Source organism: Pteropus medius, unplaced genomic scaffold, assembly GCF_902729225.1.
Source record: "Pteropus medius unplaced genomic scaffold, Ma_sr-lr_union100, whole genome shotgun sequence".
In the NCBI taxonomy this organism is placed as follows: domain Eukaryota; kingdom Metazoa; phylum Chordata; class Mammalia; order Chiroptera; family Pteropodidae; genus Pteropus; species Pteropus medius.
The window spans coordinates 10,306,505-10,319,822 of NW_024349802.1; the positions used below are offsets into that span (position 1 = coordinate 10,306,505).

General features: G+C 55.2%; 1 protein-coding gene across 3 annotated transcripts in view; it reads left to right on the forward strand.

Moving 5' to 3' along the window:
- Positions 1-13,030, forward strand: part of CXXC5 (CXXC finger protein 5) — a 33,605-nt gene extending 20,575 nt beyond the window's left edge. Inside the window, exons 2-4 of one of the 3 annotated variants that reach the window (XM_039836276.1) lie at positions 2,380-2,382; positions 9,431-10,513; positions 12,002-13,030. In XM_039836276.1, the coding sequence (XP_039692210.1) occupies positions 9,596-10,513; positions 12,002-12,046 (963 nt within the window). In that variant the 5' untranslated portion in view covers positions 2,380-2,382; positions 9,431-9,595 and the 3' untranslated portion in view covers positions 12,047-13,030. The remainder of the gene's footprint in view (positions 1-2,379; positions 2,383-9,430; positions 10,514-12,001) is intronic. The other 2 variants (XM_039836274.1, XM_039836275.1) reach the window with 2 other exon arrangements.
- Positions 13,031-13,318: the final 288 nt, after the last annotated feature.

A 13,318-nucleotide genomic window follows, 5' to 3' on the forward strand; every position in this document is an offset into this window, starting at 1 on the left:
CCGTAATGATTTTTTAATTATGCAGCCAGTGCTCGGAATTGCTAATCCACCTCCAGCCCAGCACCCCCTCCTGCAGTTCGCACCCCAGTCCCTCACTGCTGTCCCCAGAGTGGTGGTGCCCAGTCCTGAGCCCATCACTAATACCCAAGACCACCTCCACAGTGGCAGAGAGGGTAGGCTAGGAAGGGGGCTACAGGGGCACTTCTCTGGCTGTGACAGAACTTGGTGGTGGTGAGGCCTGTGGCTCTCTTTGTCTCTCCCCGCCCCCCAACCCTGGCCCCAACATGGCTTGCACCTGCTAGGACAGCTATGGCTCTGGGAGGGGGCAGGGGAGCGACAGTGCCCACTCCTGAGTGATGTGGCCACTCCCATTTCAGGGACTTCAGCCTGTCTCTCCAGCCATGTGTATCCCCTAAGGACACACACAGAAGTGTGATCTTCATTTCTGTCACACCAATACTCATGCTGCTTCCCTTCCCTACACACACACTCAGCCTTACAGCTACACCAGCACAATAACATGCTCTGTTCGTCATATACAGAGCCACACCTGAGGGCCAGGGTTCCCTCAGGAGAGCCCATTGCTGCCTTTTGTGCCTTGCAGTGGCTGTAGTACCTTACAGTGGCCCTGACCCCACTCCTGTGCCTCCATACCCTCCCACATTCCCACCCCTTCCCTGCCCCTGACTAGGACACATGCAGGTAGCCCTGCTCCCACCTGGTGGGGTGGCTGCCTGTGGCTGAGGCCTGCCTGAACCTCCATCGACCTGGCCTGGGGGAGGTGACGGGGGTGGGGGGATTCTGCAGCACAGTGGCAGCGGCTCCTCTCCAGGCGCCCAGCTGTGGCATCTGTCAAGGTCAGATAGCGACTCCGGAACCAGCCGGCTCGGCCCCATGGCCCCTTTCGCCTCATTATTTTTGTGTTCCGGGGCTGCGGCGACACCTCCCTCCCTCCTCCTCAGCCTCCCGCCTCTTGCCTGCCCCCCCCCACGCCTCTGTAGGGAGGGCCTGCGGTCTGGGGGCTTTTGTTTTCCAGTTTTTTCCACGCTCAGGCCAGGCAGGCGGGTAGACACTAGCCAGAGCTGTTAGGTCTTGAACAGCAGACAAGGCAGGTACCTCTTTCATGGCTGGGACAGGTTCTCAGCTAATGGAACCCTGGGTTGGTTTCTGAGGGGGATAAACCGAACCTGGGTGGAGCCCAGCCCCACCACAGCCCCAGCACACCTGCGGGCAGCTTCCTGTTTCCATAGGGGTTCCAGCACCTGGCCTCACTTCCTGTCTGCACCATACCCATCCCAGGTGGCCCTAGACTCACATCCCAGAACCCCTCAGAGGCCTTCATACTAGTCACAGTGTGTATGTGTGTACACACACACACATCATAATACACACACACACACACACACACACACACTGGTGTACATATGGCAGAGATATGTTGATACTTGGGCCAGAAGAACCCACAAACATCCAGCCCCCATGTAAGCCACTATACTTATGCACACGCACACACTCTCCGGCATACAGATGTAGATAGCACACACATTACTTGTACTCACAGGAAGGTCACACAAAGACCTGCACCTATACTGGTATATAAGCCCCATGTATACATCAATGCTCAAACCCAGAGTGACATCTGAGGCTATACACACATACCCAGGCATACCCACGGCCCCACAGACACACGTTCATGCATACAGCATGCACAGGTGTCTGACACACCTCTCTGTGGACACATGCGGATATACTTGTCCACAGCGCTGCTCCTGACCATACATACTCCAACCTGAGCTTACTCCCTGGGGCCTAGTATTCTTTGAGCACAGTTACATCGCCCAAGGGGCTTTTGTCCCCTGAAATGCTGAAGTGAGTTTGAGGTGTCCAGAGAGTTCTTGAAGAGTGGGAAATGGTAGTTGACAGATGGACTGCCCTACCCACCTGGCCTGCCTCTTTATGTGAGATGGAGTAGGATTGGGGGTGCTAGGTAGATCATGATGGACTTGGTAGCTGCTGGCAGATAGGGCAGGCTCAGGGGGATGGCCTCTTAGACATTGTCTCTGGGTCTGTTTGCCCACCTCCAGCCCTGGCTTTAGGGTGTATAAGTGTTGGGGGGATGAGATGTGGGCAGACTCCAGGCTCCCCAGGGTCTCTGGGGTAGTCTCGGTCATCCTCTTATTTCCTCCTCCAGCTGTGGACTGCTGTGACTGCCCCTGAGAAGGGGAGGTAGCTGGAGGTTTAGCAGTGGCGGTGCCCCCACCCCCCCAGGAAACTCAAAACCCTGGTCCAGCCGCGGGTGGCGGGTTGGGGCAGGCACAAAGAGGGCCTCTGTGCGGCCCGGCTGGGCTGCCCACAGGATTCTGGGGGAGGAGGCAAGAGCCGGTTTCCGTCCCATTCTGCTTCCTGCGGAGGCCGCCGGAATGCCCGGAGCTCTGGCCCAGCCTGGCCCGTCCGGCCCACCCGCAGCCCCTCTCGTCTTTTCCTGGGCCTTAGGGTACAGCTGCAGACTTCTGCAACAGTGCTCTAACGTGTTTTGACCAGAGCCTGAGAGCCAGGACCCACGGGAAACTGAGGGGGTTCCCCTAGCCAGAGAGCTGAGCAGGGCCTCATCCTCCAGCCAAACCCCTCCCTCCATGTGTCTTGGAGCCATTGGCCAGTGTTGGAGAGCCAGGCCCTGGAGTCACACAGACCTGGTTGCAAGTCCAGCTCTGCCACTAATTGACCTTGTGAGCTTAAGCGGGTGACTTTACTTCCCTGAGCCTCAGTTGTCTCATCCATAAATGGGCATAATACTAATTAGAGTTAGAGAATTCAGTGAGAAAATGCATGTAAAATGCTTAGCAGAGAGAAAGCACTCATTGGGGCCTCTCATCATCATATTGTCTTGGAAGAAAGAGGAGGAAGACAGCTAGATGCCTCTCGCTCCAATAAGCCTCACTTCTTTTGAGGCTTGGTCCCAACCCTATGACCTGCCTCAAACCCTTTTCTAGACCTCAGTTTCCCTATCTGCAAATCACATCATGGGCCAATTCAGGCCTTCTGGGGCCCTCCTGGAATTTGGAGGGTGAGAGGCGGTCACTGTCCGGACTCTTTTTTTTCTCTATCTCTACCTCCTTCCCCATGGGCTCTTCTGGGGATCATGACTCCCGCAATTTGGGGAGAGAAGCAAGAACCACCCTCCATTTCATGATGGGAAGCAGGTTCCGTGTTGGGGAAAGGTTTGGTTAAAGTCAACAGGAAGGGAAAGGATAGAGGCACATCCAGGCCTCAGGACTCCAGTCCCCTAGCCAGTCCTGATCCCCCACCCCAAGCCCCAGAAGGACAGACTCCCCCCACCCCCCAGTTCCTCGTCCCAGGAGTCTCTGAACTAGCCTTCCCTGGCTTGCCTGTGGTGAGGCCCACCCGGAGGGAGGTCCTAAGTAAGGTTGTGGGCTCTGATCCCAGGTTGGTGTCAGCTCAGACATCACTTTGCGAAATGTTAGCTAAGATCTGGGAGGCTCTAAATGAGGAGGACATCATTTTCTGTACATCACAACTACTTATCAAATCGCCTACTGTAAAAGTGGCAATAATAGTACATCAGAAAGTATGTATGAAGATTCAATGAGACAAAGCATGAACAGTGTCTGGCACACAGGAAGACCTCCATGCATGTTAGTTCTTATCCTCATGGTCCCATGTTACAAATGGAGAAGACTGACTCAGAGGCCATATGCCCAAGGCCACATAAGCAAGAAAGGGTCCTCTTCATCCTTTGACTCTTCCAGGAATGTCTCAGGCTCTGCATCTTACTTCCTAGAGCCCCAGGTCAAGGCATACTTCCTGCCTGGGGCCTCAGTGTTCCTGTCTATGAAATAGGCTGATCCTCTCCTCCAGCTGATTTTGGAAGTTCTGTAAGAAAGACCAGAGCTCCATGTACTCCTGGGGCTTTCTCAGCAGCATGTTTCGGTCCTCAGGCAAGGAGGGTGAGGGATGTGCCTGCTCTAGGTGGAGGGGCATAAGAGGGAGTGTGAAGTCCAGGAAATATGATTGCAGCCTCTTGTTTTGTCCTTGGCAGTCAGTCTTAGAGTATCAGTCTTGGGGAGACCCTAGTGCTATTGAGGTCACGTCTCACCCCGAGCCATCCGCTGGGTGCTAGCAGTGATCAGGGTATCCTTATAACGTGTGTCCATCCGTAGCCAGATATATGCCCTGTGTTCTCCAGCTGGGCTGCATTTCTCCCAGCCTCCAAGACTAGTGTCCCGTGTATGTCTCTTTGGGTCTGAGTGGGGCTTTTTTCCCTCTGGAAACTCCCTAGCCTGAATCATGGAAATCAGAGATGGAAACCACCCCCCTGCACACACACACACACACACACTGTATTGCTCAGCTCAGTTCAACCACCATAGCTTGTGGTCTGCACTCCCCGCTACCATCAGCTGTCCTGCCATCAGTCTGTCTGTCTATATTGTCTCCCTTGGACGCCAAGGAGACCAGCCCACCAAGGTGGGTGGAGGAGTGTGTGTGGTGGGGAGGGCGGAGCAGGGATGTCAGGAGTGAGCATGGAAGTGTGGGGACTGGTGCCATGAGCCAGGATATGCAAGTCTGCAAAGCTGGCTTGCCCAGGCTGTGGCAGCTCGGGGTCCTGAAGGCCCTGCTGAAACACAGCCTCCTCCAGGAGGCCCTCCCTCAGCAGCAGGGATAACTGGGAGGCTGTCCCAGCCAGCAAAGGCTGGCACCTTGCTCACACTCTGCCCTTGGTAGTCATGATGGTTGCACAACTCTGTAAATTCACTACACATCGTTGAATTGTACACTTATAAATGGCTGAATTTTATAGTATGTAAATGATACCTCAGTAAAGCTGTTAAAAAAATCCTGCCCTTGGTCTCAAGGCCCTGCCCCGTTGGGATTCTGCCAGCCTCACAGACACACCTTGCACCCACTTCCCTATTTCTTAGGCTTGTGTCCCCTTTGGTAACCTCTTCTCATCTTTAATGCACAGGCTAGTGGTCCCTTCCTCCAAGAAGGCCCCCCATCTCATGCCTCACTCGGTCCCTTTCCTGCTGTCATTTAACATTGGGTACACTCCTCCGGGGGTCTGTGTTGTATACTGTCTCCCTGCAGCGCAGGGCATGGGGCTGCTATTGGGTAGGCTGTGGGGCTGTGTGTAACTGGACATCTAGACTCTCAAACTGTCGGCCACTTGTGTGCATGCCTGTGTGTGGACAGCACTATCCTGCCCCTCAGTGTCCCTCCACATGCTATCTGGCCTGAAGGGCTCAGGACAGAGCCCTGCTGGGGCTGAGTCTTGGTCCCTCTGGGGCTGAGGGTGGAGGGAAGGCATGGCTACCACCTCTGATGACCTCATTGCCAGCTGGCATTATGACGTCACTGGCCCAGAATTCTAGGTTTCTGCCTGGGTATTTCCGAGTCCTCCAAGTCGGGGCAAACCCCTGGGGTCTGGGACACCTCGCCCCCTGACCACGTAAAGGTGACAGGCATGGTAACAACTCTGGGGGATAGGGACATCTTTGGTCACTTTGCCTTGGGCTACTCTTGTCAGTTGCCCAGGTGAGCAAAGGCTGTCACAGAGCAGGGTGGTGACTAACACTTGAGCTTTGGGTTCAAGTTCTTCCTTAAACAGCACTAGCTGTTTGACCTTGGCCTGACAGCTTGAACTTGTCGGCCTCTATGTCATCATCTCCACAATTGGTTAATAGTTCCTATCTCTCAGGTTCTGGGGAGGAGTCGAGGGAGAGAAGACCTATAAAGCATAAGAGCACAGGGCCTGGAACACAGTAGGTGTTCAGCACATGCTAGCTGATAGGGTTAGTCAGTCAGTTAAGGGAACCTGTCACTTGATGGTGGGAGCTGGTTAGAGAGGAGGAAGGGTCTGTGCCGTTGGGGACTGGCCAAGGCCTGGGGGTAGATGCAGGAGGTGGCCCCACTGTCAGAAGAGTGGCCCCACCTTCAACCGTCCCTCTCTTCCAAGCTTAGCCAATGAGCTTGTGCCCACAGGAGGTTGGGCCCCATGGTCAGGCCCTGAGACCAAGAATCCATTGACCCCTACCCCTTCTCCCATCTCCTCCCAGGCCGCGGGCCAGAGTGGGATGGGCCCTAGAGGAGGTGGGTCTCATCTGGTCTCCCCAACCTCTCCCTCTTCTTCCCTCTCCTGTGGGCACGTCCACCTGCTTTCTCTTGGTCCTCAGGTCCCTGAGTCAGAGCTCTGCCTCCATGTCTCTCAAACTGTCAAGCTTCTGATCTGGATTGACGCCCTGGATCTCTCTCATCCCGGCCCCCAGCCTCTGTTTCCATGATGCTGTGTCCTCTAGCCTTGACCCTTTGCCCTGTCCTCTCCAATCCCCCTTTCTCTAACCCACCCCTCGAGTTCTCTGTCTCGTGATCCTCTATGCCTACCACCTGTCTGTGTTTTTTTGCCCCTATGTCCCTCGCTGCCCCCCAGCTCTCCATGACTGGCTCCCCCTCACCACTGCCCCCTCTGGACTCTGTCCCCGCCCGTCAGACCCTGGTCCCAGCTCCCGGCCTGCCTGGCTCCTGCATGGACAAAGGGGTCCTTTGTGGGCTGACCGCGCCTGGCGGGGCGGCGGGGCGCTGGCTCCGCATTGCTGATGAAACGGAGCCCTTTGTTGTCCCTCCTCAGGCGCAGTATTTCTTTTTGGGGGCTGGATGCGTTCCTGGCAGGGCCGATGATGGATGCGCCCGCCGCCGCCCGCCTGCCCGCCAGCTTTCCCTCCCGCTCATTCCCGCTCCGCTTCAACGCAGCCCCAGCTCCTCCCCTGCTGCCTTGGCACTGCCAGGCCCTTCCTGGCCTGGGAAGGGGTTGCTGTGTACCCTGCTAAGTAGGAGACTGGGGCCTGGGAGACGGTCTTCTTAGGTTCTCCCATTCCATGAGGAAGGCAAAAGGATCCTATGGTCAAGGGTCCACTAGGACCGGGGCATCAGCTTTTCCCGGGGTCTGAAGTAGATGATGAGCCAGGTACAGGGGCAGATTAGGAACAAACATAGGGACCAGGCCTCGGGGACTAGATGTGGGTATTTACCCACTCTGGGGTTTGAGGACAGTTATCCTTGTGTATCCCTTACTTTCAGTTTCTGTGGCTGACAAACCAGCGTTCTGCCTGCAGCACCTGTTCAATGACATATCACGTCTTCTGGTCCCAGGCTCAGCAGGTCCCAGGACCTGGGGGGCTAGGAGAGGGTAGTCCCTGAGGAAGGACAGAAAAATGGAAGATCAGAAAGATTCAAAGAGAAGGCCAGAGAGGAACAGAACATGAGGTTTGGTCCCCACCACAAGAGACTCAGGATGGAGACAAAAGCAGGGAGGCTCAGCCAGAGCGCCAGCCCTGAACGCAGGCCGGGCTGTGTCGGAGGGAGCTGACTTCTAATTGACCTGCCAGCCCCGCACGCAGAGCCAGATTCTGGAGCTGGGAGGAGGGAGGGGAGAGTAGAGCAAGAGCAGCGTTAATGCCGCTATCGATTTCTGCCACCAGCCAGCAGGCCGTGGGCCGGGGGGGGACACACACGGGGTCTAGGGCGCAGACTGCTCCCCTCCCCAGCTCTCCAACCCGGGGGTGCCTGCCCTCCCCTGTATGAGGCTGCTGGGAATGTGGTCCAGGGGTGTTAGTTGAGCATGGATGAGCAGGGGCTGGGTGCGCTGACTTGGGGTGATGGTCTCTGGCCCTGATCTCACTGGCTCTAGTCCTCAACACCTAACCAGGGTCACTGATGCCTGGCAGGGTACTGTTCTCTGAGGAGAGGGACCGAAGAGCTGGCCTGGGCTTGGCCCTTAGGAAGCAGGGTGGAACATAGCTATCCTTGGGCATATACAGCCCCCTTCCTCTTACTGGGACTTGTGATGTCTGTGGCACCCACAACCCAGCCTGAATTTGTTCTGGTACAGCCTGCCCGCTTACCCAGCTCTTCTTCACCGTTCATCTATCTTTACTAGGAAAGAGCTAAGTGGGCTGGTGCCCACTAGGGCAGGGCAGGGAGTACCTGGCTTTCTGCTGACGCCTGCCACTCCCCTCACCCTGGGGACGGTGTTTCCCTTTCATACTCTCGGCCCTCTTTGTTGCTGCTTCTTAGCAGTCCTGGGGGCAGGGGCCCTGCCTCCTCGGGGCCTCAATTTCCCCTTATGTAAGTGCAGAGGGTTGGACTAAATGACCTCCTGTGACAGGCTGAGTCATGTGACTGGGGGATGGTGGGGTTGCCTGGGGACAAAGATACAGTGTGTGCTGCCCCCAAGCCCAGGGTGGGACAGGCCCCGCCAGATGTGTGCCTCCCCCTTGCCGCCAGCTGCTCAGGCCTGACCCTTTCTTCCTACCTCTCTCCTGGGGATTGCTGGGCCTAGGCAGGCAGACAGTTAGAGAGCCAGGGCTGATGAGGAAACTGCCACTACTCCATTCCATCTGGAATAGTTTCTCCCAGACTGCTTGCTGGCCAAGGAGCCTGGCTGCTCACGTGCCTTCATCTTGGAGCCTGAGCAGAATAGGCTCTGTCCTGGGAAGGGTCACACCTACTCTCAGTTCCAACTTGCACTAGCCAGAAGTCCCTCCTGTCCATAGCCCAGCTCTAGGCTCTCACTGGGACTTCCACCTAGTCCCATCTGGGAGTTAGGCCCAGAGCACAGCAGTGAGAGGCCTGAATAAAGACCAGGGTGGGGTCTGAGTTTGAGAATGAGAAGGAAATGTGTGCCAATGTGTGAACAAGCATGTCCCGCACGTTTGCAGAAGGCTTGTCCTCTGGCATAGTATCCTGCCTGCCCTCTTTCAGGAGGATACATGCTCCTTGAAATAAGGATTCTGAGCTCTATTTGGCAAACTTTATTAAAGGTAAACCATTTCCTTTACCTGCAGGTCTTGTCAGAGCTGCAAGATAATTGATGCGTTATAGGAATATCCAATAAGGAAATAGGGCAGCTTCCCACACATGTTGGTCTATACCATCAAGCTCTTTAGAAGCTGTTCCAACCCCTTTTTGTAGTTGGGTCAGGGAAGGAAGATTAGGAAGTGGAAGATGATTCTATAACCCCTCAAATTTAATAAACATCTCCAGCTCTCTCCTACCCTCAGCTCAAGAAGGATTACCTCTTTCCATCCTGTCTCCCTGACTCTAGCAGACAGGTCTGGCTGTAAAGACTGGGCTATTTGGTGTATCCATGGGCTAGTCATTTCTTCTCTTATATCTTATCTTCCTCATCTGTTAAATAGGGTATCACTAACCAGTACTTGGTAGGGTTCTAATGAGTCTTAACTGAGATAGTACAGATAAAAAATTCCTAATGGGGAGGGCGGGGCAGCACTTACTAAATTCCTACTCAGGCTTGTCATTGTTACAGTGGCAATATGGTCATTGGTGGTGGTGGTGGTGGTAGTGGTGTTGGAGATGTTTACCACTGCCCTGACCCTGCATCCTCTTGTCCTGACAGAGTGAAGATACTTCCACGTGGACACCTGACCATGTACCTGCCCTGAGCATCGAGGCCCACCAGGCATCTCTGTTGTAGGCAGCAGGAACCGGGCTTAACTGAGGACACCCGCCCCCCGCCGTTGGTAGGCTCCCCCAGCAGCGGGGTCTGGGCCTCGGCCCCACCATGTCGAGCCTCAGCAGTGGCTCCCAGGACACCAGCGGCAGCAGCAGCAGCAGCAGTGCCAATGGCAGCAGTGGCAGCGGCCCAAAGGCAGGAGTGGCCGACAAGAGTGCAGCGGTGGCCGCTGCTACTCCAGCCTCAGTGGCGGATGATGCACCACCCCCCGAGCGTCGGAACAAGAGTGGCATCATCAGCGAACCCCTCAACAAGAGCCTGCGTCGCTCCCGTCCTCTCTCCCACTACTCTTCCTTCGGGGGCAGTGGGGGCAGTGGTGGTGGCAGCATGATGGGTGGGGAGTCTGCCGAAAAGGCTGCTGCGGCTGCAGCCGCTGCCTCCCTGTTGGCCAATGGGCACGACCTGGCGGCAGCCATGGCTGTGGACAAAAGCAACTCTACCTCAAAGCACAAAAGTGGTGCTGTGGCCAGCCTGCTGAGCAAGGCCGAGCGGGCCACGGAGCTGGCAGCCGAGGGACAGCTGACGCTGCAGCAGTTTGCGCAGTCCACGGAGATGCTGAAGCGCGTGGTGCAGGAGCACCTACCGCTGATGAGCGAGGCAGGCGCAGGCCTGCCCGACATGGAGGCTGTGGCGGGTGCCGAAGCCCTCAATGGCCAGTCCGACTTCCCCTACCTGGGCGCCTTCCCCATCAACCCAGGCCTCTTCATTATGACCCCAGCGGGCGTGTTCCTGGCCGAGAGCGCGCTGCACATGGCAGGCCTGGCTGAGTACCCCATGCAGGGTGAGCTGGCCTCTGCCATCAGCTCGGGCAAGAAGAAGCGGAAACGCTGCGGCATGTGCGCGCCCTGCCGGCGGCGCATCAACTGCGAGCAGTGCAGCAGTTGTAGGAACCGAAAGACTGGCCATCAGATTTGCAAATTCAGAAAATGTGAGGAACTCAAAAAGAAGCCTTCCGCTGCTCTGGAGGTAACGGCGCCTTAGAGGGAGGTGTGTGGGCTCTTGCATCTGTCTGGCCGTCCAAACTCACCCCCAGCCCCCAACTCCACCTTTCCTGGCGAGGATCTGGGGTTGCCCAGCGAATTCCTGGGTCTGGGATTCTAGGCCAAGTCTTCGAGACACCAGTTCACTGCCCCAGAAGTCAGAGCCACATCCTGAGATCCCATTAGGTTGTAGTTTGCAGGGCGAGCATAAAACCCCAGGCAGGGGCCTAGGGTTACCAGCCAGACCCTGGCATTCTGAACCCCTTCCTCAAGTTCCGGGTCCTAAGTTTCTGACTTTCAGATGTGTCCTAAAGCTTCTTCTCCATGACCTAAGATTCTGAGACTCTCCCCTGCCCCATTTGATGAGGTCTGTCCTATGGACCCTGTGGCTTTGAGGGTTAACCCCTTCACTTGCCCCTTCAGAGCTCAGACTTTTCCCCAAGGCCACCCAAAAATAGAGCAGCTCTAGTGCTGACCACCCTGCTCTGAGGCCTGGAAGAACCCTGGATCTAGGCACCTAGTTGACAGATTTGGGGTGCCTTGGGGCCCCAAGATCAGTCTGGTTGCACAACTAATGGCCAGGGATCTTATGGGCCTGGGGCTAGGGGGTGAGCCTGGGGCGTGGGCATGGCCTGTCCACTATTGGATTGGCTTTAAAAAGCCCAAACAGTTCCTATATTGCTTTCTCTCCACCCTCATGGCAGGGCCTGTCCCTGTGCCTCCAGCTGTGGCAGCTTAGCTATGGTGCCAGGCCTGGGTACAAAAGCATCTTTTCAGCCTGCTGTCCGTGCTCATCCCCACCCCTCTACGAGTGGGCTTGACACAAATGTCCAGAATGTTTGGAAAACAATATTGGCATCTGAGCTGTGGCTACCTGCTCCCCAAGCCCCAAAACTCATATATCTGCGCTCCTGCCCACAGAACACACCTATAGGCGCACAAAGGTGCTCACCCTTGTCTAGTGTAGACACATACGCACACATACCCCTGCCCAATGCACATAGTCTTATTATAGATGCAGTCTCTCAATAAACACAGCAAGTATCCTTCGCTACTGCAGTTCCAAACACGCTACATACTGGCAGAGCTTGGGGTACACATTCATATATGTGTCCAGTGCACATGCTTACATGTTCATGTGACAGAAATGTGCGCACAGCTCTCAGAAGCACCACCACCACCTGGCGCTTGTGGCCTTTGGACCAGGGAAAGGGGTGTTTGTTCCTGTCTGGAAGGAGAGTTCCTGGGCACAATGGCTCAGGAGGCCTCAGGGTGCTTCAGGCCCTTCGGTGGCCCAGTAGGTCAAGGCTCCTTCTCTAGCCTGACCAGGATGGCAGGAACTTCATGGGGTGGCTGCCTTGACTCCATGCCCATCTTTCCGCCATGAGGCCTTCCACGGGGGAGCGTCTTTGCACCAGGCCCAGCCGGACCCTGACTGAACTCTCTCCTTGTTTTTGTCTCCCGCCCCCGCCAGAAGGTGATGCTTCCGACGGGAGCCGCCTTCCGGTGGTTTCAGTGACGGCGGCGGGAATCCAAAGCTGCCCTCTCCGTGCAATGTCACTGCTCGTGTGGTCTCCGGCAAGGGATTCGGGCGAAGACAAACGGATGCACCCGTCTTTAGAACCAAAAATATTCTCTCACAGATTTCATTCCTGTTTTTATATATATATTTTTTGTTGTCGTTTTAACATCTCCACGTCCCTAGTATAAAAAGAAAAGAAAAAAAATTTAACTGCTTTTTCAGAAGAACAACAACAAAAAAAGAGGTAAAGACGAATCTATAAAGTACCGAGACTTCCTGGGCAAAGAATGGACAATCAGTTTCCTTCCTGTGTCAATGTCGATGTTGTCTGTGCAGGAGATGCAGTTTTGTGTAGAGAATGTAAATTTTCTGTAACCTTTTGAAATCTAGTTACTAATAAGCACTACTGTAATTTAGCACAGTTTAACTCCACCCTCATTTAAACTTCCTTTGATTCTTTCTGACCATGAAATAGTGCATAGTTTGCCTGGAGAACCCACTCACGTTTATAAAGAGAATGTTGGTGGCGCCGTGTTGAAGCCCCTCTATATCCATCCACGTGGGCAGACCTGCCGAGAGGAGCTCACGGAGGGGCAGGGAGCAGCCCCCCCCACCCTCAGGGCCCAGGCCAGGCGTGCTGCACCCACGGTCCCCACAATGGGATCCCCCACCCCAACAGTGATGATTTTGCAAAAATGAAAATTCTGTTCATTTATCTGTTGAGATCTGGGGAGCCCATGTCTCCATAGTTCTTAACCTGGCTACTTCCCTTAGAGAAAATAAGTCCTTTTTTTTCTGGCCTGGCTGATGGCAACAGAAGAAAGGGCTTCTTTGCGTGGTCCCCTGCCGGTGGGGGTGGGTGCCCGGGGGGGGCCCCCTTGCCCGTGGCCAGCTTCCTGCTGATGAACATGCTGTTTGTATTGTTTTAGGAAACCAGGCTGTTTTGTGAATAAAACGAATGCATGTTTGTGTCACGAAGCACCGCTGGCTTTTTGCTGTATGGTTTGGGGGGCTATTGCTGGGCAGGGATTGTCTGGGATCACCTTGGGAAGGAAGAGTGATCACACAGGGATATTTAGAGTGGAGATCTCTTGGGAATTGAGGTCCTCCAGATCCACTAGGGGGGAGCAGCCAACCTGGCTGACAGGATGCAAATGCTATTAAAACCCTTTTCTCATTTGCCCGGAGAATACTGACCGGCAGTGCTTGTGGCTGCAGCATTTACGCCCAGAAAACTCGCAGATCACAGTCCTAACCTTACTCCCAAAG